The 24,779-nt window shown below is 41.2% G+C and overlaps 1 protein-coding gene across 1 annotated transcript in view; it reads right to left on the bottom strand.

Annotated features, from left to right (window-relative positions):
- Positions 1 to 24,779, bottom strand: part of LRP5 (LDL receptor related protein 5) — a 153,451-nt gene that overhangs the window by 70,696 nt on the left and 57,976 nt on the right. Inside the window, exons 6-7 of the mRNA XM_061999256.1 lie at positions 5,184 to 5,580; positions 4,542 to 4,713 (exon numbers count right to left, since the gene is read on the bottom strand). Of these exons, the coding sequence (XP_061855240.1) occupies positions 4,542 to 4,713; positions 5,184 to 5,580 (569 nt within the window). The remainder of the gene's footprint in view (positions 1 to 4,541; positions 4,714 to 5,183; positions 5,581 to 24,779) is intronic.

Here is a 24,779-nt window from a genome sequence, read left to right as displayed (position 1 = left end):
ATTCTGAGGCAGATGTAGATGCAAAGGAGGAAATAGTGGAGATGGAAATTTTCTCCTTTACCTTATGCCTTTCACAGGTATTAGTCTCTGGAAAATGTCTAGTTCTTTCAAGAAATCTGGGACTGTGGTTTTTAGAGAACAAAACTTGTCAATTGACAGCACTGAAAAAGCACAAGAGAAACTATATGTTTTTAAAAGAAGGTGATAGGAGTAGAGGATTAATTTGCTACTGTTCTAAAATATTTTCTTTGTGCACTTTTTTTTCATTTTCAAGAGTAATATTAATGAAATTAAGCTCTGTTAGAGAACAACCACAAACTTGAGCTGTGTCAGTGACTGGTTAAGACACACAGTTCTTTTACAAGTGAGCACAATACACAAATATGTCTGGCACATCTTTCAAAAGTGAAACTGAAAACTTGTTTTCTAGTGGAAGTTCTGCAATAGACATCTAACATCGATTTCCAATGATAACATGCCAGTACCATTTTGACTCATGCCAGTACAGAATGGACCATGACAGATCTCTTCACAGCACGGTTTAGAACTGTAGGCAAAAATACATGATTTTTTTTTTCTCCACCATGTCCTAAATGGGCCTGTTCAATCATTTGTAAACACAGCTTCAGAAGGAGTTTGTTTGTGATAGCTAACAAAAACAAACTCCAAGCATAAAAAGTGCAAAAAGAAAAAAGGAGGTGGGGGTGAAACATAAAATGAGAATAGTTACACTTGTTCTAATCTAAGAAAATGTGGAATCCATTGCTAGGAGCATCGAGGTTTCACATTGTGCTAACAATTAAAATCTATCTACAGATGTTACAATCCACTTCATGTAAAGGATATCTTCTGTTTGCAAGAACAACTGAGCCACTCCCTTCTCTCTCTTTTTGCAAAAAGAAGAGAACCATAAATATAGTATAATAAGCAAAAGAAAATCTGAGGGAATAAAAAGCCCTTATTTTGGCTTCTCTGACTTCCCTAAACTTTAATGCCAGTATCCTGGTTTTGCTGCCTTAAAATGAAGTGAGATGGAACAGACAACTTAAACTCATGAAACACATTGCGTAACTATGGTCCCAGTTGTAAAAGGTGATATCTGGAACATTTCCTGTCCTGCAGGCTGAAAGGTGAACAGGGGGCAGGATCTCTTTTGACAGTCATCAAGCCCAGTACATAGCTATTGCCAAACACTGAAGTTAATTTTTGGAGCTAGCAGACAGCTTTGCTTTCCCTGTTTCTGTGGGTAAAACATTGAGAGAGAAAAGTCATTCCTCAAAATTTATGTATCTAGAAATTCTGCATATGCTACCCCGCTCCCCAAATAACATGAAAACTCAATCAACTACATAGGCCATAACCAAGGCAAATCTTTCCAGACTGCTTTTCTTAGGTATTGGTACAGAAATAAGACAGTTGTAGCTGTATAGTCAAAACATGACTTCAGCAAACTAGCTGATACTATAGGAAGAAATTTTTAAATTATTCCTCTAATGAGAAAAAACTGGTTTTGGGGTCTTTACTCTCATATTCTAGTTTGATAATTGCTTTTATGAATTTATATCAGTTAGGTAGCTATTCCCCTGATCTTACTCTGAAGCCAATTCAAATTCCTCTGAGAATTCTCTTTTCAAATTAAAACACACAAGAGACAGCTTTCAAATTGTTCTCTGGACATCTTTGTGGAAACAAACCCAACTACTTCATACTAAGAACATACCACAACCAGGTCAAGAGACCTATGGCCACCAGTCACTCGGAATTTAAAGAGACATTAAAAAGGAATGTTTGGCTGGCTGACAAATTTAATGATTTAATGATAACATAGTGGGAATTTTTAAATTTTCTTGATCTCAGGTCACATCTCATATTGTCATTCAAACCCTCTGATTCATCATAACCTACTATAGACAACTTTAGACTGAGGTTCAGAATCTAATTTTTCCTTCTTTGAAACATGAGCACAACTGACCATAACAGACGTACTTCTCAAACAACTACTTTATTTAGAAACTAAGCATTGATGGTGGTGGAGAACACAACAGTATCTTAAGCAACAGTTTGATATTTCTTCACAACATCTGGCTGTATCCATATTCTTTACCAATATCCTCAACTGTCTCAAATTAAATGGACATACTCATGCAAGAAAGGTCACCGTTAAATACAGATCTTCAGCAACTCCATGAACATCTTCACAACAAATGAATAGGTGACTGTTGATCAGTATTCCTAGATTACACAAAAGCCACATGCCCTTCTACTTGACAATATTATCAAGCTCTAACAATTTACTGAATTTCCGCTCAGTTGAATACTGTTGTTAATAATTCACTGAAACCGCAATCTCATGAACACATGCTCAGAATCCCCATCCTAACCCCTTAATTCTAACTCAAGTTATTTAATCTTCTGCTTTGAGTGAAACTACCTGGGGAGTCAGTTCTCCACAGTGATATCTTAAGACTTGTTTCACTTCTCTGGTAGCAGAATTAGTCTTTTAGATTAAGATTTAATCATAGGATACTAATGCAAAAACAATGGGAAAAAGGCACCTCCTTTAGAAGAGTGTCTCTTGAAATTGCACCTCCCTGGTGCAATTGTCAATGTCCATGACTAGACTGTACAGACACCTGCTTTAACCATATTTCAAATGTAACTTACTCCTGGGAGCATGTAATAACAAACAAACAGATAATTTGTCCACTTTGTCTAGCGTTGGAGCAATTGGAAATTTTGTATTTTTAAGAAAATTCCTTCCAAAGAAATAAGAGTGTAAGAGCATCACACCATGTTCTATCAGGCATTCTTTCAATATGCAGTAGTTTAGCCCTGGCTGGGTGTCAGATGCCCACCAAGTCATAATACTACTCCCCCTCATAAACCGGACAGGGAGAGAAAAATATAACAAGAAGTTTTTGAGTCAAGATAAGGACAGGGAGATCACTCAGCCATTAGCGTCACAGGCAAAACACTCAAGCTGGGGAAAAAAGGGTTTATTTAAGAACTATCAGAGCAGGGAGATGAGAAATAAAATTGAATCTTAAAACACCTCCCCCCATCCCTCCCTCTTCCCAGGACTCTCCTTCCTTCCCCTACAGTCGTGGAGGGGATGGGCTTATGGTCAGTTCACTACAGATGGACTTTGCTGCTGCTTCTTCTCAGAGGGAAGCCTCCTCACACTTCCCACTGCTACACTGTGGGGTCCTCAGGAACTTCACCAAAGTGAGTCCTTGCCACAGGCCACAGTTCCTCACAAATTGCTCCAGCATGGGGCCTCCCATGGGAGCAGCTCCTCACACCCTGCCCCAGCGTGGGTCACCCACTGGGAGAACAGTCCTTCAGGTACCGACTGCTCCAGCCTGAGTCCCTCACAGGATCACAAGTCCTGACAGCAAACCTGCTCTGGCATGGACTCCTCTCTCCCCATGGGTTCCCAGGTCCTGCCAGGAACTTGATCCAATGTGAGCTTCCCATGGAGTCACAGCCTCCTGCAGGCATCCGCCCGCTCTGGCGTGGGCTCCTCCACAGGCTGTGAGTGGATCTTTGCTCCCTGGTGGCCTCCATGGACTGCACGGGCACAGCTGCCTCACCACGGGCTGCACCACAGGTCACAGAGGAGTCTTTCTTTCAGGGCCTAAGCACCCTCCTCCCCCTCCTTCTCCACTGACCTTGGTGTCTGTGGAGATGTTTTCGCATTCTCACTCCCTGTTGCTGCTGCAGTTTAGCAACTGCACAGCAACTTCTTCCCCTTCTCAAACACGCTATTCACAGAGGCATTACCTCAGACACTAATTGGCCAGGCCTTTGTCAGTTGCAGGGTCCCCCTTAGAATTGACTGGAATTAACCCTAGCAGCTACAGGGGAAGCTTCTGGCAGCTCTTTCTTTAAAGAAGCCACCCCTGTAACCTCCCTGCTACCAAAAACCTGGCCCAGGCAAAACCACTACACAATAATTAAAATACTAAATATTGTATAAATGTTTATAAAACATTTTGAAGAGGATTTCCCCTCCTCAAATTCAGATGTAGAATATCCACACTGTGTTCAAAGCAGATAAGTACATTAAAAATTACTTCTTGTAAATGCATCTGGATGCCATATAATCATTAAGATCCAGAAATATGGCTCTCTAGGGCCTCCATCCACCTTCTCCTGTATACAAACTTCACATCAAAGTCATTCACACACAGCAATTTTAAATACTAGTTCCAAGCACTACAGACACATGAAAACATCTTTTAAAGAGGTTACATCCAAGTGGCCCAACATGTTGCCAAAGCCTTAGGTAAAACCTAAGATTTCAAGCAAATCAGTTAGACTTGTAACAATGAGACAGAACAAACAATTCTTGCAAAAGTTTGCTGAACCACATGAATGTGTTTCCTTTCTTCTCAAATGTCTTGTTATGCTAAATATAATGTTAATGTTAAAAAAACAGACTACTCAAAAGACAGATAAATGTATCCAAGACATGAGGTGGCACATGAGAACAGCACATGTTTCTTAAGAATATGCTCATGTATGGCTCTTTTACTCACCTCAATTTTATCTGTTTTTGCATCTCCCCAGTAAAGCTTGTTTTTCTCAAGATCCAGTGCCAAGCCATTAGGCCAACCTAGGGACGTATTCACCAGAACTCGCCTTTCTGAGCCATCCAAATAAGCACATTCTATCTTTGGACTTTCACCCCAGTCCGTCCAATACATGTAGCTGTAAGAAAACAGAAGGGAAACAGTCAATACACAAAGCACACAAGACAAAAAAGTGTCAATATTTGTCTGGAGTTTGAAAGAATCTACTAACTTTTTGCTTTCCCAACTGCACTAAATAAGCCAACTTGAAGTGTAATCAGTGATGACAACATAAAGTTTGAGCATTAAATAAATTAAACTACTGAAAATGTGCAGTAGCTCAATTCTTTCATAGTTATGAAGAACTGAACACGCAGAGGAACAAAAATTCAACCAAACATGCAATGTAGAGGATAACTGAAGAACAGCATGTTTAGAAGTCACATTTTATGTACACAGTATTAAAGGAATGAAGCAAGGGAAAGACAGTTATTTCCAGAACATTTGTAATAAACACATAATCTCGCAATTGACAGATTTTCAGTTTCAGGAGATCATAAACTGGACCCAAAGATCTATCACAGGGCTATCAATAAACATAAAACATACCCCATTAAAGGATTAAGCACTATTGCTCGAGGTTCATCTAGGTTTTCTGAGATGATGATCTTTCTTGATGTCCCATTCAACCGGGTCACTTCAATGCGGTCTGTTCCAGTATCAGTCCAGTACAGGTTCCTTGCCACCCAATCCACAGCAATGCCATCTGGATGGTTGATTTCCGTGGTTACCAGAGTCTGTGCTCCAGAGCCATCAAGGTAGGCCCGACGAATTGCCCGGACATCATCATCAGTCCAGTAGATGTAGCCTTCCACAGGATCGTAGTCTATGGCAATTGCATGTCTGATATTGTCTATCTGAAGAATAATGTCAGTGAAATCAGGCATATCCAGGGAAATCCTCCTCAGGTCAGTCCTCCTAGCGAGCAGCAAGACTTCTTCAGCACCTGGGAAGAAAACCATTCACGGTGTCATTTTCTTTGCTATTGATGTGAACACTTCAATGCAGCACAGTAGGCTGTGAACTGCCACTGTAAGTAAAATGAGAAGAGATTTGCTTAAAATGGTGACATCAACTTTTATTGAAATACAGACTTGTCTGAGTTAGTTCTCAACTAGCTATTTGTGCTGGCAATCTTATTGTACAGTGAGAGCAATCTTTCACTCAGTCTAGGCTCAGGATCAGAGCATCCCAGTGGGTAAGAAATCAAGCACGGGAACCATGAGACCCGCATGGTTAAATAAGGAACTGTTGGGCAACCTCAAGTGGAAGAGGAGAGTATGTAGATCATGGAAGGAAGGGATGGCCACTTGGGATGAATATAAGACTTTTGTCAGCGGATGTGGGGAGGTAAAGCCTCGTTTGAATTGTGCCTTGCAAGGGAGGTCAAGGACAACAAGAAGGGCTGCTTCAAATACACTGCAGATAAAACTAACACTAGAGGCAATGTAGGCCCGCTGTTGAATGAGGCAGTTGCCCTGGTGACAGAGGATACAGAGAAGGCAGAGTTACTGAATGCCTTCTTTGCCTCTGTCTATACTGCTGGAGCCTGTCCTCAGGAGCCCCAGACTCTAGAGGAAGTCAGGTTTAAGGAGGAGTTTTGTTTGGCTGATGGGCACTGGGTTAAGGATCAGCTGAGTAATCTGGATGTACATAAATCCATGGGCCCTGATGGGATGCACCTGCAGGTGCTGAGGGAGCTGGCAGAAGTCATTGATAAACCACTCTCCATCATCTTCAGTAAGTCATGGAGAACAGGAGAGGTGCCTGAGGACTGGAGGAGAACAAATGTCGCTCCAGTCATCAAAAAGGGTAAGAAGGAGGAGCCAAGTAACTACAGACCAGTCAGCTTCACCTCCATCCCTGGAAAGGTGATGGAATGATTTATCCTGGGGGCTGTCTCCAGGCATTTAAAGTACAAGAGAGCCATTAGGAGCAGTCAACATGGCTTTGCCAAGGGGAAGTCACGTTTGACCAACCTGATAGCCTTTTATGAAGATGTAACCAGGTGGATAGATGGTGGTAGTGCAGTGGATGTGGTTTATCTGGATTTCAATAAAGCATTTGACACTGCCTCCCACAGCATCCTGGCAGCAAAACTGAGAAAGTGTGGGCTGAATGATCAGGTAGTGAGGTGGATTGTTAACTGGTTGAAGGGAAGAAGGCAGAGAATGGTGATCAATGAGGCAGGGTCTAGTTGGAGGCCTGTGTCTAGTGGAGTCCCTCAGGGGTCAGTGCTGGGACCAGTACTATTCAATATATTCATTACTGATCTTGATGAGGGAACAGAGGGCACTGTCAGCAAGTTTGTTGATGATACGAAACTGAGGGCAGTGACTGACACACCAGAAGGCTGTGCTGCCAGTCAGTGAGACCTGGACAGGCTGGAGAGTTGGGTGGGGAGAAATCTAATGAAATTTAACAAGGGCAAGTCTTGCATCTGGGAAAGAATAATCCCATGTACCAGTACAGGTTGGGGAATTAACTGTTAGAGAGCAGAGTAGGGGAAAGGGACCTGGGGTTCTTGGTGGACAGCAGGATGGCCACAAGCCAGCAATGTGCCCTCGTGGCCAAGAAGGCCAACGGCATCCTGGAGTGTATTAGAAGGGCTGTAGCGAGTAGGTTGAGAGAGGTTCTCCTCTCCCTCTACTCTGCCCTTGTGAGACCACATCTGGAATACTGTGTCCAGTTCTGGGCCCCTCAGTTCAAAAAGGACAGGGAGCTGCTGGAAAGAGTTCAGCACAGGGCCACCAAGATGATGAAGGGAGTGGAGCATCTCCCTTATGATGAAAGACTGAGGGAGCCAAGGCTCTTCAGCTTGGAGAAGAGGAAACTGAGGGGTGGTCTCATTAATGTTTACAAATATGTAAAGGGTGGGTGTCAGGAGGATGGAGCCAGGCACTTCTCAGTAATGTCCAATGATTGGACAAGGTGCAGTGGGTACATGCTGGAAACACAAGAGGTTCCAAAGAAATACAAGGAAAAATTTCTTCACTCTAAGGGTGATGGAGCACTGGAATGGGCTGCCCAGATGTGCTGTTGACTCTCCTTCTCTAGAGATATTCAAAACCCATCTGGACAAGTTCCTGTGTGACCTACTCTAGGTGGTCCTGCTCTGGCAGGAGGGTTGGACTGATGACCTTTCGAGGTCCCTTCCAACCCTTAAGATTCTGTGATTCCTACTAATATGAAACACAGCAATCTCTACCTAGAATAATTAAAAATAAAATGGTCAGAGTAAGTCCAAATATTTCATCATGTTATAAAGAATTCCTCATCTCAATCAAACTTTCTACTAGATGTATCTGTGCATCAGACTATTTTCACACACAAGCCCTACAAAAGGGCAAACAGAAGACTTGTGCATTCTGTAAACAAATTACATTAATGATTTGCTCCAGACGACCCAACAAGAAAGCAAGTTGCAACTACAGAAAGTATCTCTCATCTGGCCAAAGCCGATGCAAAACTAATTCTGGGGCAATAAGATTCTTGTTCTTTTCTCTCTATTCTTCCTCCCAACTGTAAAGCTTCACTGCCTGTGGAAAGGGTGCCATGCAACAACCTTGACCACACTTCACAAACAAATGGCATCTTCAGTGTCATCTTTCTGGACACTTCTTTTACCAGTACAAAAACAGTACAAAAGAACGCATAGTAAAACATCCAGTTTCTTAACACATCTTCCTCATGTTCACCCATGTACACTTTGGCACAAAAAGAGAAATATGGGTATGCGTCTTTTTCCTACTCTGTTACTAAATTGATGTTGTGGCGTTCGAAAGCTGATAGGGAGTTTTTATCATTTATCAACATGCAAAATCCGGAAAACAGAACAAAAGTCACTGGCAGCACTTTATCAAGACCAGTAAACACCAGTAGGTTCCCACCAACAGCCCAGATTGAATGAAAATGGTTCACATGGGATATATCTTTTGAGCCCAGTAACAGAAATTCAAATCCTCATGAGAATATTCTTCTAGAAATAATTCATACCTAGGCATGCATATGAAGTTCTAGAGACTCACAAATTGAGTCTATTGCACATCAAAACAAATTCACATTCACTTTGAGAGTTGGACTGTTCTGCTGTTTGCTTTTTGCTTTGTACATCAGAGTCTAATCTCCAAATAATCTCCTAGAAGCAATGAAAAGAAACAGTGATCAGGCTACAAGTGTACAATAAAAGGAAAGGATCTAGAAAAGCAATGTTGCCGCATCACCTGAACAAGTTTGCTGCACAGCATGGAGGACATAGTTTGATATGTGCTCCTGAATGAAGCTGTGCTGTCTTTCTGCTGGTCCATGGACTACTTATTCTCACTTCTGTATGACATCTTCTCACATGCATTGCTGCATGTTGCAAACCATGCTGAAGAGCTGATCCAAAAAAACCCCCTAACTCAACAGGAATACAGCCGGAATAAAGCCTGAATCAGACTGGTTCACTGCAGAGCTCCATAAATACTTGTGCTGGCACAGGAAGGTAGCCTGTTAGCCAGTGTTGGCTAACAAGGTTTGACAACTACAGTATCAGTTACTTTGAGGGCAGGCTTAAGTAGAAGGAAAGCAACAAAAACTTGGAGCTCAAAATTATGTGGAGAAAAGGGAGGAGGGGAAAGCCTATACATTCTTGACAGCAAAGCAAGAGAGATGTCTAACATCAAATTTCCTTAATACAGATTTTCCAACTTCAAAGTCTGAAAAATAACAACAGGTTTTCAGGAAGAGTGTTTCTTATGCTTGAAACTTCTGCTGGCTTCTCTGGACATAGTAAAACTGGTAACCTGCAGTCCCAGTTGAGAAGGGAGCAGCCCCAGGTTTCCTTCTTCCATTGTCCCTTCAGGTAAGCACAGCAACAGTTTTTTATTTTTCAAGTTTCCTTTCTCTTAAGGGAACAACATGCATGAGCAATCCTCAGAAGGCACTGCTAGTGAAAGTATTCATTTTCAAAAGCTTTATGGATCTCCTGGATTTTAATACCCTTACTTAATAAAAATAATGAGATACCTACAACAGCATTTGATATTTTTCATTATGCTTAAAAGTGTTGGTTTACCTCCTGAACAGAGAAAAATTGACCAATTGTTTTCTTAAAAAAGACTACAGTGGACAGAAGTCCAATATATAGCTTATATCTCTGCTTCTACTATGCTTCTCTGCTAGATATATGTTCTGACAAATCATTTTTGAAAGGCTAACTATATATAATGGCAAACAGCAGGAATGAGAAGTGACACTGTCAACTGCTTCACTGTACTTCAGAGTAAATCAAATTCAAGAAAGGTATTAAAAAGCTATCTGGGAACAAAAGCAGTTCATAGTTTGAGATGCTGTTCTTGCTCTCTACATCAAGGATTACCCCAGGACCAGTAGTCTTAGGCCTACACTGACATCTCTGGAATAGAAATCACAACAAAACCAAAACAACACGGAAAAAATTTTAAGTAGAAAGAAAAACTTTCAAAATAGTGAAAAGGTTGTTTTCCAAACTGATCTATGTGTTAAAAACAGTATTTTAACAGCCAGATCAAATAGAAAGGCTTTTATATATCTTTTATTTAACTTATTTGTGTTGATGTTTTGATAGAAGTACTTCCCTGTTATCAACTCTCATGGTGCTAAGTATTACACATACTTGGTTTTTTCTGGCATTACCATCTCCAAAAGTCTTACAGAGCCACCAGACACTGCTTTGTCCAGAGCATGATAGCTTGACAACAACAGAAAAGGAATGCAGGACATTTAATATATGGATTAATATTACCTCAAACAATGCAGCTCATCTACCATCACATAGTCTCTTTACAAGAAAACCTCCCAAAAGGTCCTAATCCTTAATAAATTTAAACTTGTAGAAAACATTTGATTTTCTAATGCAAATTAAAATTGTATCTTAATAGCCAAAGAGGAAAAAACCAAAAAAGTCATTGTTAGAGAGAGCATCTGCTCTGTCCAGGACACTCATCCGTAACTGAAGAAGAGTGTAGTCAGAAGGTCAAGAGAGGTTCCTCTCCCCCTCTACTCTGCCCTGGTGAGGCCTCATCTGGAGTCCTGTGTCCAGTCCTGGGCTCCTCAGCTCAAGAGGGACAGGGAAGTGCTGGAGAGAGTCCAGCACAGGGCCACCGAGATGATCAGGGGACTGGAACATCTTCCTTATGAGGAAAGGCTGCAGGAGCTGGGGCTGTTTAGTCTGGAGGAGACTGAGGGGAGATCTTATTAATATTTACAAATATCTAAGTGGTGGGTGTCAGGAGGTTGGGACATCCCTTTTCAGTTGGACTAGATGATCTCTAAGGTCCCTTCCAACCCTACCGTTCTATGATTCTATGAACTACAGAGATCAGAAAGCAAGCTACAATAGTATAGCAACTACAGCAGAAACAAATGTAACAAAGTCAAATGAATTGGTTCTGTGCTTCCAGAATATTTCACTTGTGAGTCAAAATAAAACCTCCTGTTTAATACAAGTAAAACAAAAATTGAGGCTTCAAAACTCAACATGGAAAGGGGGATGTAGCTTATCATCCAAGTGATACATAGAAAAGTTTTAAAAATTGAGCAGCTCTGCAGCCACCTACAGCACTGAGATTCGTATCCATCTTAACTTATGAATTTCTACAATATCAATGTGCCTGCAAGGAGCACCAAATACATGTCTAGCAGCTGATAACACAGCAATTACTAATATTACATACATTTCTAAGACAACCAACATTACAAGCATCACTGCATGGGAACAGAGAGATAAGAATCAAATGTGTATGCTTTTTTTCGTCTTCATATAAATGATTGCAGCTTTACCTTGGTTCCCTGTGAAGGTCAGAGTTGAACATACCATAGGAAGGAACTGACAGTCTAAAGCCAAAGTTATGCTTAAAGACTACACAACAAGTTGAAAGACACTGTTAATATCCCTCTAAAATTCACAAGTAGTGCCAAAATCAGTTCCTCACAGCAGCAATAATCAGACTCAATTTTACCTCATCCATCTCTGTCCTGTGTTAATCTGTGTCTAAGTTCACACATTCACTTGCATAAAAATTTAATAATTTGTGTATTTTGACCAGAAACAGTATAGCCAGGAGCCTTTGAATCAGCAATCACAGAATAAGTACAACTTCCTCTCAAAGGGAAGGAAACAATCCTGTTTCTGACATACACAGCTGCTCTGGGTTTTTCTGCAGGCAAACATGACAGTAGAAATACTCCCATCCTCAGTTCTGTCCCATAGATATACAGACCTGAAAATGAACAGGGAGAAGAAAACTTTTCTCTGCTGATCTAGCAGACTAGAACAAAATATCTTTACTTCAGTTGACAGACAGGAAAGTTTAATGGTTCTTGAAATGGATGCTTACTGGGAAATTCTTCTGATTTCTAAAACAATTCTAAACAAGATTTATGGGAAAAAAAGTATTACGGGGAATGAGCTGTTTAGCCAACTCAAAGTTCTGGCTGTTTGGCAATTTTTACTGTAGAAAAGCATAAAATTAAGTCAAATTATTACACAGGAAGACTCTCAGAAGACGTGCACTTACATCCTTGGACATTAAAAACCGTGAACATAGAAAATGTTATCACAGCACTATCTTGCTATGTTCTATCTCTAGCTTGAAATTTTATAAAATATCAAGATCATGGGTAATTTTTGATAGGTACAAAAATCCCAACTGTTATTACAATGTAGTGTAAAATCTCAGTATTATTACCATACCTAACTATTAACAAACTTCCACTAAAGAAAAAAGAATTGGCAGTGGTCTCTGAGCACATCCCTAAGAGATGAGAACTTGACATTGGTTCTCACTAAAAATCTAGACAAACACGCTTGTCTGGCTCATTAGTTTTATCTGTATCACGGAAGTATTCAAGGTGCAGAAGTGTTATGCTGTGACTTGCCTCATGTTATCCTAGACACCCTAGAATCATAGAATCACAGAATGGTAGGGGTTGGAAGGGATCATCTAGTCCAACTCCCCAGAAGAAGCAGGGTCACCTAGATAAGGTCACATAGGAACATGTCCACGAGGGTCTTGAAGACCTCCAAGGAAGCAGACTCCACAACCCCTCTGGGCAGCCTGTGCCAGGGCGCCCTCATCTGAACAGGGAAATAGTTTTCTTATGTTTAAGTGGTACTTTTTGTGTTCCAGCTTTATCCCATTACTCCTTGTCCTGATGCTAGATACAGGATCATGAAGGGACGTCCCAATCTCCCGACACCCACCACTTAGATATTTGTAAATATTAATAAGATCACCCCTCAGTCTCCTCTTCTCCAGACTAAACAGCCCCAGTTCCCACAGCCTTTCCTTGTATGAAAGATGTTCCAGTCCCCTGATCATCTTGGTGGCCCTGCGCTGGACTCTCTCCAGCACTTCCATGTGCCTCTTGAGCTGAGGAGTCCAGAACTGGACACAGGACTCCAGATGAGGCCTCACCAGGGCAGAGTAGAGAGGGAAAAGAACCTCCCTTGACCTGCTGGACACACTCTTCTTGATGCATCCAGGATGCCGTTGGCCTTCTTGGCCACGAGGGCACATTTAGCTCATATTTAGCTTATTATCAATCAGGACTCCCAGGTGTCTCTCTGCAGAGCTGTTCTCCAGCAGGTCAATCCCCAGCCTGTACTGGTGCAGGGGGTTGTTCCTTCCCAGATTCAGGACTCTGCACTTGTGCTTGTTGAACCTCATGAGGTTCCTCTCTGCCCAACTCTCAAGCCGGTCGAGATCCCGCTGAGTGGCAGCACGGCCTCTGGGGAATCAGCCAGTCCTCCCAGTTTGGTGTCATCAGGGAACTTGCTGAGGGTGCACTCTGACCCCTCATCCAGGTCATTAATGAAGATGTTGAACAAGACTGGCCCCAGATCCAATCCCTGTGGAACTCCACTGGCCACAGGCCTCCAACTTGACTCTGTGCCATTGATCACCACCCTCTGGGCTCTGTCATTCAGCCAGCTCTGGATCCACCTCATTGTCCACTCATCCAAGCCACACTGCCTGAGCTTTCTGATGAGGATGTTATGGGAGACAGTGTCAAAAGCCTTGCTGAAGTCAAGGTAGATGACATCCACTGCTCTCCCCTCATCTAGCCAGCTGGTTATGCACTCATAGAAGGCTGTCAGGTTCGTTAAACAGGATTTCCCTTTGGTGAAGCCATGCTGACTCCCCCGATAACCATTTTATTGTACATATGTTCAGTGATAACATTCAGGATGAGTTGTTCCATCACTTTTCCAGGGATGGAGGTGAGGCTGACTGGCCTGTAGTTTCCTGGGTCATTCTTCTTGCCCTTTTTGAAGACTGACGTGACATTGGACTTTCTCCAGTCCTCAGGCACCTCACCTGTCCTCCATGATTGTTCAAAAATGACATAGAGAGGCTTAGCAATCACATCCATGTAATACATTACAGCTAGCCATTTACCTAGTGCTCAAGTGCTATGGCATTTATTTAATTAAGTTTATCTTCAATAGTCTGTCTCACCACAGTCACTTTTGTAACCACACGACTTAAAGATTCCAGCAGAATTAACTGTTATAACATGATCATACATAATACCATACAATAAACAAAAGCCTTTTTGCGGGGAGCAGGGGATGGAAGATATTCCACCATTACAGTTGCAGAAACCAACCACCTCAGCAGAAGCTAATGTAAAGTCCTCTATGCAATCCATAGATCAGAAAACGCAGAAGGAATTGGATCCTTCTATAGTTTCTATTTAGAAACCATTTTAAAAGACTCAAATTCAAATTGTTCTTTTATTTTTCCAACTGATTTAAACTTTGAAATGTCTTTTTCTCTAGTCCTTTTTTATTCAGCAAAAGATTTCTGCAAACCTTCCACAGAAATTTTCCGTAAGTCTAATGCTCATAAAAGCCAATAAACTGTTCAGTTAACATTCAGAACAATATCTGAATGAAAATACCAAACAAAATAGAAAACAAAATAATATCATTCAAGCCAGTTATTCTCACTCACTGAAGAGTATATTCTCATTTTTCAATAAAGAACTCCTTCTAGAAACAGGTTAAGAGACTTTTTTTTTTTCTTGTACATATGATGCTTTTCTCCCATACCCAGTAATCAATTATTTTTAATATCCATGCTAGGTATTGTGTTTGCTTTGCTTTGACTGGTTTGTGCTCTTGTTATTAAAAATTCATGCTTCAGTGCTGGTAACGGCAACTGTATTCTATTTGCAAAATCAACTGCAATCAGAGCTGACAGCAGCAAAGCAGGCCATCTCACCAGCTTGGCAAGAGCCTTTTTTATTCTTCCCTTGGCCCACTTCACATTTGACAAGTGACAAGACATCTATAATACAGTATCAATTGCTTCAATACAGTCCCCCAATCTAAACAAATGTAGACTGCAGCGGCTGCCTCTGCTACTTTACACCAGAGAAGGACACACTATTCCTTTCCCATTTGCCTGTCTGCTAATTAGGCTAGAACAAAGCTCCATTGTGAGACTCTTCCCCCAGTTTTATGTATGTACGTATGCATGCATGCATCAGTACTTACAGACTCAGTCTATTTACAGGCAACTTTAGAAATCGGGGGGGGGGGGGGGGGGGGGGGGGGGGGGGGGGGTGCGGGGGAAGGGCAATCAGATAAACTGTAAAAAATGAGAAAGGTTTTAGCTGCTCTCAAAATAACAAAATAGCAAGCATATTTTGAGAAGTGTGCATTAAAAGTACTTTGATTGCAGGCAACTACTAATTCTTTCAATACAGCTATCTCCACACTCTTGAGAAACTAAAAAGATTTACCAGAAAGGCAAGGGATTTTGTTAGTTGCTATAATACAGGGAATTACCTGGCAAAATTTCCAAGTTTCATCTGTCAAAAGGGAGGTGGGCACAAAATATGGGAGTGAGAGAAAAATTTATTGTTCTGTATGGAGTGTATGAAAATAGGTAACATTGCCATGCTGTTTAATAGCTTGCCAATATTTGAAACAATAACAGCAGCTTGCACAAAGGTTTAGCATTAGCTGTTCTTCAAATCACAGGAAAAATGATGTAATGAAACTTACCATGACAGGTTTAAATCAATACCATTATGTAAAACCCCATTCCTGCTATTCAGCTTTCACAGAAAATAAAAATATTTAAAGACCTGAAACAAATTTTGGTAATACCTAGAAATAAATGGAAAATCTTTTAATATATTCTCCTTGGGTACCTAGACATAGGCAGTTGCAACATGAACAACACTTATCAACACTTATAAATACCTAAAGGATGGGTGTTGAGAGGATGGGGCCAGTCTTCTTTTCTGTAGCGCCCAGTGACAGGACAAGGGGTAAATGGCACAAGCTGGAACACGGGAAGTTTTACTGGAACATGAATAAAAACTTCTTTGCTGAGAGGCTGAGGGAGCCCTGGTGCAGGCTGTCCAGGGAGGGTGTGAAGTCTCCTTCTCTGGAGGTTTCCAAACCCACCTGGACACGTTCCTGTGTGACCTGATTGAGGCGAACCTGCTTTAGCAAGGGATTTGGACTGGATGATCTCTACAGGTCCCTTCCAATCCTTACCATTCTGTGATATGAACAGCACTACACAACCCAGTTCAAGTCTTTATTTATCTTTCAGCCCGAGAGGAAGAGAGCATCACTTCATAGTGTGTGACAGCGGTGGTTTGGGAAAAGTTGGCAAGGTATTCTCTCAACTTGACATAACAGACTGAATAGCGGGGAACAGACATGCAAAGCAGAGCTGCATGTGGTGGGAGTATACAACCAACAAAACACAAACAGGAAAGGTGTCCTTGAAAGAATATTTTGAGTGTCCACGTTTAGACAGGACTTGATGTAATTGGACAGTAAGTAGGCATAAAGAAAACTAACACTTGCGACAAAGAAAGGAAATACCAGAGCACTCACGTAACTGATAAATTACATCATATGTGTCTGCATGTTATGATAAAAAGCTATTGTCTGCTTTTTCTCCCATTATCTCAGTAGCAGACTTCTAACAGTTACTTTGCCTGAACCAGGAAAATACTCTTGTAATTGATAGTTTTGACACACTCATACAGCCACTCAAAAGACCTCACAAATAGAATATTAATTAATCTGTACAACTGATAAGATCATTAGCACAAAACAGCTGACTAAGACAAAAGTAATAGTTCTTCCAGAGAAAGCCACTGCAACACAGAAGTCGCAGTTACTCTAATTTAGGACTGAGCTCCTAAGAGACACCTGAAGTCTGTGCATATCCAGTACTACACCTGCTACCACAAAGCTTTGTTAAGTTGCTGACAGAAGAGTAGATAACTCTGATGAAGATTTACTCAAAATAGCACTAGTGTAACAGTCACAACTACTACAGAATCAAAGTTTAATCAAACCAGAATCAAAGATCAGTACAACTGGCTGGCTAAACAAAGAATCTGCCCTTATACAGAAGTTTTCTCCAAAGACCTCAAAGCACTTGAACAATCAAGCCCTAACCCCTACTCTGAGGTCTGTCTGGACTAGATGTGTTTTAAAGAAAGAGAAAGCTGGAAATGTGAAGTGGCAAATCTGAATGTTAACTTACAGATACCACGGTCCCAGCTTCTAGTTTTTATTAACCAAGAAACCAAACATCTCTTTGCATAGAATTCTTAGTAACAATTCATTGCAAGCCATAGGAAAAAGGATGTGCCAAGAAAAAGTCTGTCAGAAATCCCCATCACTAGTAAAAGTATACAGTCCTTGGATTCTGGTATTTCCTTGCAAAGCACAGTTGTTAAGTTTAAATGCTCATATTCTCTGCTGGAGAATAACCCCACTGGCCCAGAGTAAGGAATCACTTACTTTAGAAGTGATGGATGTTTACCACCTAGTTTCTGTTAAAACAGTTTTGACAGTGACACCTTCAAATACACAAGGAGACATTAAGAAATCCTTATAACTAAACATGATTCATAATTAATATAAAAATCCCATACTGAACAGAAATACACTTACAATAGTTTTTCTACAATCCCACTTCTGTTGACTTTTAATTGCAGATGTTTCCCACTCAACAAGAGACCTTGAACTTACTAGTTTCTCTGCACTGCTGTCCTCCTTCAGACAAACAGAAATAAATACCTTCCTTCAGACAAACATAAATACCTTACATCCCATGAGCCCTCTCTGAGGCTGATAGCTATATAATGCTTTGAAGTTTAAGTGTTATTTATTATGTTCCAAGCATCATGAAGCCACAGAAAATTCAATTCTGAGATAACATAATCATCTGTTGAAAGGTAAACATCATGGAAAAAAGTTATGAACAACAGTAAATTAGAGTTTGCAAATCTTGAGAGCATCTCAACCTCTCTGTTGCTACACTGATGCAGTAAAACAGAGCTTGGCTATCCAGTGTATGAAGAGGCAGTCACACTGCTGCAGCTGCTTAACAAGTTTTGCCTTGGTAACTTTCCATGTGTATGTACTTAGCCCATGGTGAACACAAGAGAACAATGTCTACACACCAACCTCTTCAGTGCAGACCCAGGGTGTGGTTCTCCTGCAAGGTAAAACAGACATCAATCTAGAGACTCCACAGTGCTGAAAAGGGAGAGTCGCTTTTTCCTTTACACATACATACACAAAGAAAAACCTAACCACACACAAGGTTAGCTTGTTACCACCTCTAACTAGACACTGTTTCAGTGTCCTGGAAAGCAGTCACATGCACCAAAGTCAAAAAAGAGTTTCACTCACTAACCTGGCAAAACCACTGTCAACAAGATGATGCAAAATGAGCAACATGATGACATGGCAGAACTTCTAGAATGCTCCTCACTCCTCTGTGTTTATTCCTTACATGTTTCTAATGGCTTTTATCCAGTGACATTATAAGCAAGACCACTTCCATATGAGGTTATTTCATTTTGCTGTTAACACAAAGTATTCCCCATTTAAGAGGATGAAAGTTGCTATGAATAGAAAGTAATGCAATCTTTTCATACAGATCAAATAAATCATAAACATAATATAATAATAAAAGCAAGAGGAAAACCAAACAAGATCTACATATGAATGAAAGAAAAAAGAAAATCCACTCATGAAATTTTTATGAAATGGAGAAGAGGTAGTCTCTAGATTTCCTAGGTTGTCAGGTACACACTGCTGGACAGTTTTTACAGCCCTTTCTGGTGCTTTGCATAGGTATATCAGTGAAATATAGTTCACAGTGGTTTCACCAGGCTAGTGAGAAAAATTCTCTTTTTGGGCTTTGGTAGATGTTTCAAATTGATGACTGTTTTCCAGGACTCTGGGACAATGTCTAGCTAGAGGGGACAACAAATAAAGTTCCAAATAATACTAATTACTTCTAAGTAAATTACATGCTAGCCCATTGTTTTAGTGCTAAAGAGTCACAGAATCACAGAATCTTAAGGGTTGGAAGGGACCTTGAAAGATCATCTAGTCCAACCCCCTGCCAGAGCAGGATCACCTAGAGTGGGTCATACAGGAACTCATCCAGGTGGGTTTTGAATGTCTCCAGAGAAGGAGACTCCACAACCCATCTGGGTAGCCTGTTCCAGTGCTTCCTCACCCTTAGAGTGAAGAAATTCTTCCTTGTATTTCTTTGGAACCTCTTGTGTTCCAGCATGTACTCGTTGTCCCTTGTCCTATCATTGGACATCACTGAGAAGTGCCTGGCTCCATCCTCCTGACACCTACCTTTACATATTTGTAAACTTTAATGAGATCACCCCTCCATCTCCTCCAAGCTAAATAGCTTGAAGTAGTATAACACCAGTCCAGATGCTGCAAGTGAAATGCTGTTTCCTCATTTAACTCACTGCACCTCATTTTCATAGCCTGGAATCCAGATAATTCTCCACCTTGCAGGAACCAGAGCAGACTACTTGTACATTTCATCTGTTACCCAAACTTTCCCTCATCTGGCACAAAATAACCACAGGTCTTTTCAGTAGATCATCTGCTGGTTGGAGGGAAGACATTGCCCTCAATACTGCCTCAAATCAATGCTAGAATATAATCAAACTTTTTCTACTGATAGGCAAGATTTTTTGTTTTGTATCTTTCAAGTGCTGGAAGACTCTTGACAGTTATCTTAGGTTATTCACAGAATGCCAGAATTAGCTTTCTCAGGTACTTGAAAGAAATGATTTACAGCAATTATCTCAAATAATAAAAGCCTCACTAATCCTTCCCTTTCACAAGGAGGCAAGTTCATCTCCAATTAGCAGTTGATCTACTTAATCAGAAAGTCTGGATTAGTCCATACTGTTTCTCTTTATTAAAGAGGAACATGTGTTAGAAAATGGATTTTTTTTCTGGTGGCTAAACAACATGAAAAGAAATACTTTTAAGATGCAGGTATTTGTTTAACCCTTGTCTTGCTTGAAGGCTTAGCTACTCAAACAAGCAGATGATTGCCCAGACAAAGAACTGCAGATACAAAACTTTTAAGATGTATGACCTGCACCAAGAAACACATGGAAGATGGGAACGAAGCACTGTAACGCTTTTTCCTTCTGTTCTCTTCTATCTCCTGCATAAAAACCAGTTTGAGCTCTGCAGAACCAGCCAGTAGGTTCCAACCTCACAAAGCTGTCCACACTATAAAGGCATTTACTGTTTCCTAGCTCAGTAATAATGCCAAGGTAAGCAGGAGCTAAGGCACCATTACTGTACTGCTGCTTTGCAGCCAAATTCCCTGTTTTTATAGCCCTTGCTGGGCTTTATAGTCCTTGTTTTGTTCAGTCTACTTAGAATCACAGAATATCTTGAGCTGGAAAGGGATCTTTACGGACCCATCAGGTCCAACTCCCTGTTCCTTGCAGGACTACATAAAACTATGACTACATATGACTAAGAGCACCATCCAGAGGTTCCCTGACTTAGAACTATACTGAGCAGTGTTCCATATATGTAGGAACACATTTCAGATGTCACTGCCCTTAGTTCCAGGCATTGTTCCTTCTGTAAGCTTCAAAATACCAAAAGCATTCCTCTGTGAGTATGGTAAACTCATGCAAATGCATATTCTACTGCTGTTAAAGTCAGAGCATTAGAAGACAGAAGTCCAGCTATGTGTCATGGTTTGACATGATGTCATTTCTGGTAAGGGGGAAGGGGCTGTAAAGATGGCTCCTGTAAGAAGTTGCTCAAAACTCTCCCCAGCTCTGAGCCAGACCCACTTCTGGGGCTGAGCCAATAAGATACCTCCATAATTACTTTTTATGAAGTCAGAAGAGGAGAGTTGTACTGGTTTCTTCTTTCTTCTGTCCTTTTTTTTTCCAGTTGGTGGTGGTGCAAGGCGTTGGGAGAGAGAGAGAAGCAACCATGTGGACTAAAAGGTTAGTGGAGAGGAGGAAGTGCGCTGGAGCAGAGATTCCCCTGCATCCTGCAGAGAGAGCTGGTAAAGCAGTGATTTGTTTGCACTTTGTTAAAGACCCTGCATCAGGGGCAGTGACTCACTTCATTAAAGATCTCTTGCCAGGATCAGTGACTATGGCCAGAGGAGGCTGTGTCCTGTGTGGTGGACCCCATATTCACAGAAGCTGTAACTGTGGGGAAGAACCCATACCAAAGAAGCTCATTAAAATTACACCCTGAAGAGACCTTGTATCTGCATTAGTTGCAACTGTGGGGAAGAACCCACATCAGAGATATTCATTAAGGACTGTGTCCTGTGCAAGAGACCCTGTATCGGCATCTATGACAAGATGATCCGCTTAGTGGATGAGGAAAAGGTTGTGGACGTGGTCTTCCTGCACTTCAGTAAAGCCTTTCGACAGTCTCCCACAGCATCCTCCTGGAAAAAATGGCTGCCCACGGCTCAGATGGACCTACACTGAGATATGTGGAAAACTCGCTGGAAGGTTGGGCCACGAGAGTGGTGGGGAATGGAATTAAATCCAGTTGGCAGCTGGTTACCAGTGGTATTCCCCTGGAATCAGTGTTGGGGCTTGTTTTGTTTAACAAAAGCATTGGACAGGGACTCAAGTGTACCCTCAGGCAGTTTGCAGATGACACCAAGCTGGGTGAGTGTGTAGATCTGCTTGAGGTCAGGAAGGCTCTTCAGAGGGACCTGGCCAGGCTGGATAGATGGGTTGAGGCCAGCTGTATGAGGTTCAACAAGGCCAAGTGCCAGGTTGTGTCACTTGGGCTACAACAACCCCAGGCAACACTATCGGCTTGGGGCAGAGTGGCTGGAAAGCTGCCTGGAGGGAAAGGGCCTGGAGGTGTTAACAGCCAGCTTAATATGAGCCAGCAGTGTGGTCTAACAAGGCCAATGACATTCCGGCTTGTATCACCAATATTGTGAAAAGCAGGACCAGGGAAGTGATTGTCTCCCTGTACTTTGTGCTAGTGAAGTGTCACCTCGAATACCGTGTTCACTTCTGGGCCCCTCACTACAAGAAGGACATTGAGATGCTGGAGCATGTCCAGATGATGGGAAACAGAGATGGTGAAGGGTCTGGAAAACAAGTCTTATGAGGAGTAGGTGAGGAAGCTGAGGGTGTTTAGCCTAGAGAAGAAGAGACTAAGAGGAGACTGGATTACATGAGGTCATAGAATCATAGAGTGGTAGGTCAATTTTTCCCCTCCAGTAATGAATTACAAAACAAGAGGAAATGCGCCTGAGTTGTGGCAGGGGAGGTTTAAATTGGACATTATGGAAGAACCTCTTCACCAAGAAGATTGTTAAACATTGGGAGGTGGTGGAGTCCCCATCCCTAGAGATATTTCAAAGATGCATAGATGAAGTGCTGAGGTATATGGTTCAGTTTAGTGATGGGCTTGGCAGTGTGAGGTTAGTATTTGGACCTGATGATCTTAAAGGTCTTTTCCAATCAATATAATTCTATGATTCTATGAAAGACAGTTTAAGGGGGAAAGCAAAAGCCATGCACACAAGCAAAGTACAACAAGGAATTCACACCCCACTTCCTATCACGGGCAGGTGGACAGCCAGGCTCCAGCACACTGATGGTGACATGCCATCATACCATGCTCACTGGCAGGGCAGGGTACAAAACAGAGAAGCTTTGATGCTGTGCAAGCATGGCTCAGCACTAGCTAAAAAAATTCCTGTGTTATCAACATTGCTTTGGCCAAAAATCCAAACCATAACCCCACAGGAGCTGCTATGAAGAAATTTAACCCCACCCCAGCCAAATCAGTATAGTAATTGTAGTAAAATGATCAAACAGTAATCAAACAGTAATGACGTTCAGCCCAGTGAAATTGCTGCAATGAAGATGCATAACGAGTATTGTAAAATACTGTAGCTTTTACTGGAATACTTTATCCATATACTGCAGCAATGCATTACACACTTTACAAGAAAGAAAAATAAAACTGGAAAAGTTTTTTAAGCCTTGGGGTACACAGCTTCCAAAAGCTGCAAGGATCTGGACTAATTCTGAGATTGGGGTGCTCTGAGTGCTCTTGCTGAAGTAAAAAAATATACAACAAAAAAGAACATTAGCTGAAGTCCTAGTTTATCCTATTTATTTACAGATCCATACCCACAGAGTCAAACCAGTAAAAATTTGGGAGGGTAATATGGGATGTATTTGAACTTTCACACAAAATGTTCTGTCTGTGGTGTCAGCCATGGACAATAGATTTTACAGTTCTATCAAATTAATTTTAGTTCATATACAATTGACTTACTTGGTCCCAAGAAGACAGAAAATTACATACAATAAAATCCTTTGGCAATGCAACACTGACAGGCAGAAGGAGTTTAGTCAGAGTGACCACTTACAGGGAAATATAGCCACTTCTAATGAAAAACATGAGGCTTTTAGAAGGTCTGCAGCAACAGCTGTATGCCAGCAACACTGAATACAGCAGAAAGGAGTTATATCTTTTCCAGAAACATGAGAGGAACAAGGCTGTTGAATGCACGTTACAGAAACTGGATTAATCTTGAAAGGATGCACACAGATAGCTGTTGTATGAGACCCTGGGATCTGGGTTTCATCACAATTAGCTAACAAGACATACAACAAACCTCTAGACTTGCTTCAATGTAATTAAACTGAGGCACGTGGTCATGTCAAAGAGGGAAGAAAAAAGCAGGGGGTATCCTCCAGCATTCTGAGACTGTATCTCTGCCTAGCAGAGCAAAGCAAACCTGCTCTATGGAAGCAGGGCAAGATGGAAAGATTCATTTTACCTGGAAATATTCACATCAAGTGGTGCAAATTATAGAAAAGGTGCACCAGAGTTGTAGTCAGAAACAGATAAATTTATGTTGTTCACTGTGCATCATGGAAGCAAGCATGAGAAGCAATAGGAAGGGGTAGCTGCTCAAAGATGACATGCAGCTATCACCTAAAGACTCTGCCCTGCAAGGTAAGAAAGGTTTGAATACTTTATGTTGGAGATATGACATTAGCTATTAATACATTTGTATTTCTAATAACACTCCAAGCTACTACTAGCTCTACAACAAAATTTGCTAAATCATAGAGGGGAACCTCAGGACAGAAGGAGAAGGAACAGCTTCCTGAAGAGAGCCTTCATAAACAAGCAAAAGACTCATGAAAAAAAACAATTGTGTTCATAAAGAAGATAAGTATGATCCTTAAATAAACAAGAAAGAAAAACCTCAGCTTTAAGTCAGAAAAATGACTGAAAGAAGGTCCTCAAGCTTTTAAAATTTCCGCACCTGCTCTGCTTTCTAAACAGGCCTATTTGTCCATTGCTGATCAAATCACACTTTGCTTCCCTGAAAATATGCCTAGAACACACACAATTTCTGTGTTGGTCTTAAGACTTTGATTATTTGCATCAGAAAGCATCTAAAGCAAGAAACTGAAGATTAACTAAAGCAGGCTTAAAATGTTATGGCTGCATGAATGAAGAGTTAATTAGGTAGAATTACACATTCCCTTTAAATGACTGCAAGGAAACCTTTGTGCCTTTCTCAAACATTCATGCCATTGTTCAAGCAGGCTTGGAGAAGACTTTCAAACAACGGAAATGCAAATTAAAAAACAAAACCCAAAAACAAGTAACAAGCAAATGAGACTCCACAAATCAAAAAAGCCACGTGGTCGAAGAACTGAAATTGCATTTTGAAATGTGAGATTTCAGAGATCAGTTACCAACTAGAAGTTAGGAGGTACCAAGAGTTACCACTGAGCAGAACATCCTCCACAGGC

Source organism: Colius striatus, chromosome 7 (assembly GCF_028858725.1).
Source record: "Colius striatus isolate bColStr4 chromosome 7, bColStr4.1.hap1, whole genome shotgun sequence".
Taxonomy (NCBI): domain Eukaryota; kingdom Metazoa; phylum Chordata; class Aves; order Coliiformes; family Coliidae; genus Colius; species Colius striatus.
This window is presented reverse-complemented; position numbering and strand designations above follow the sequence as displayed.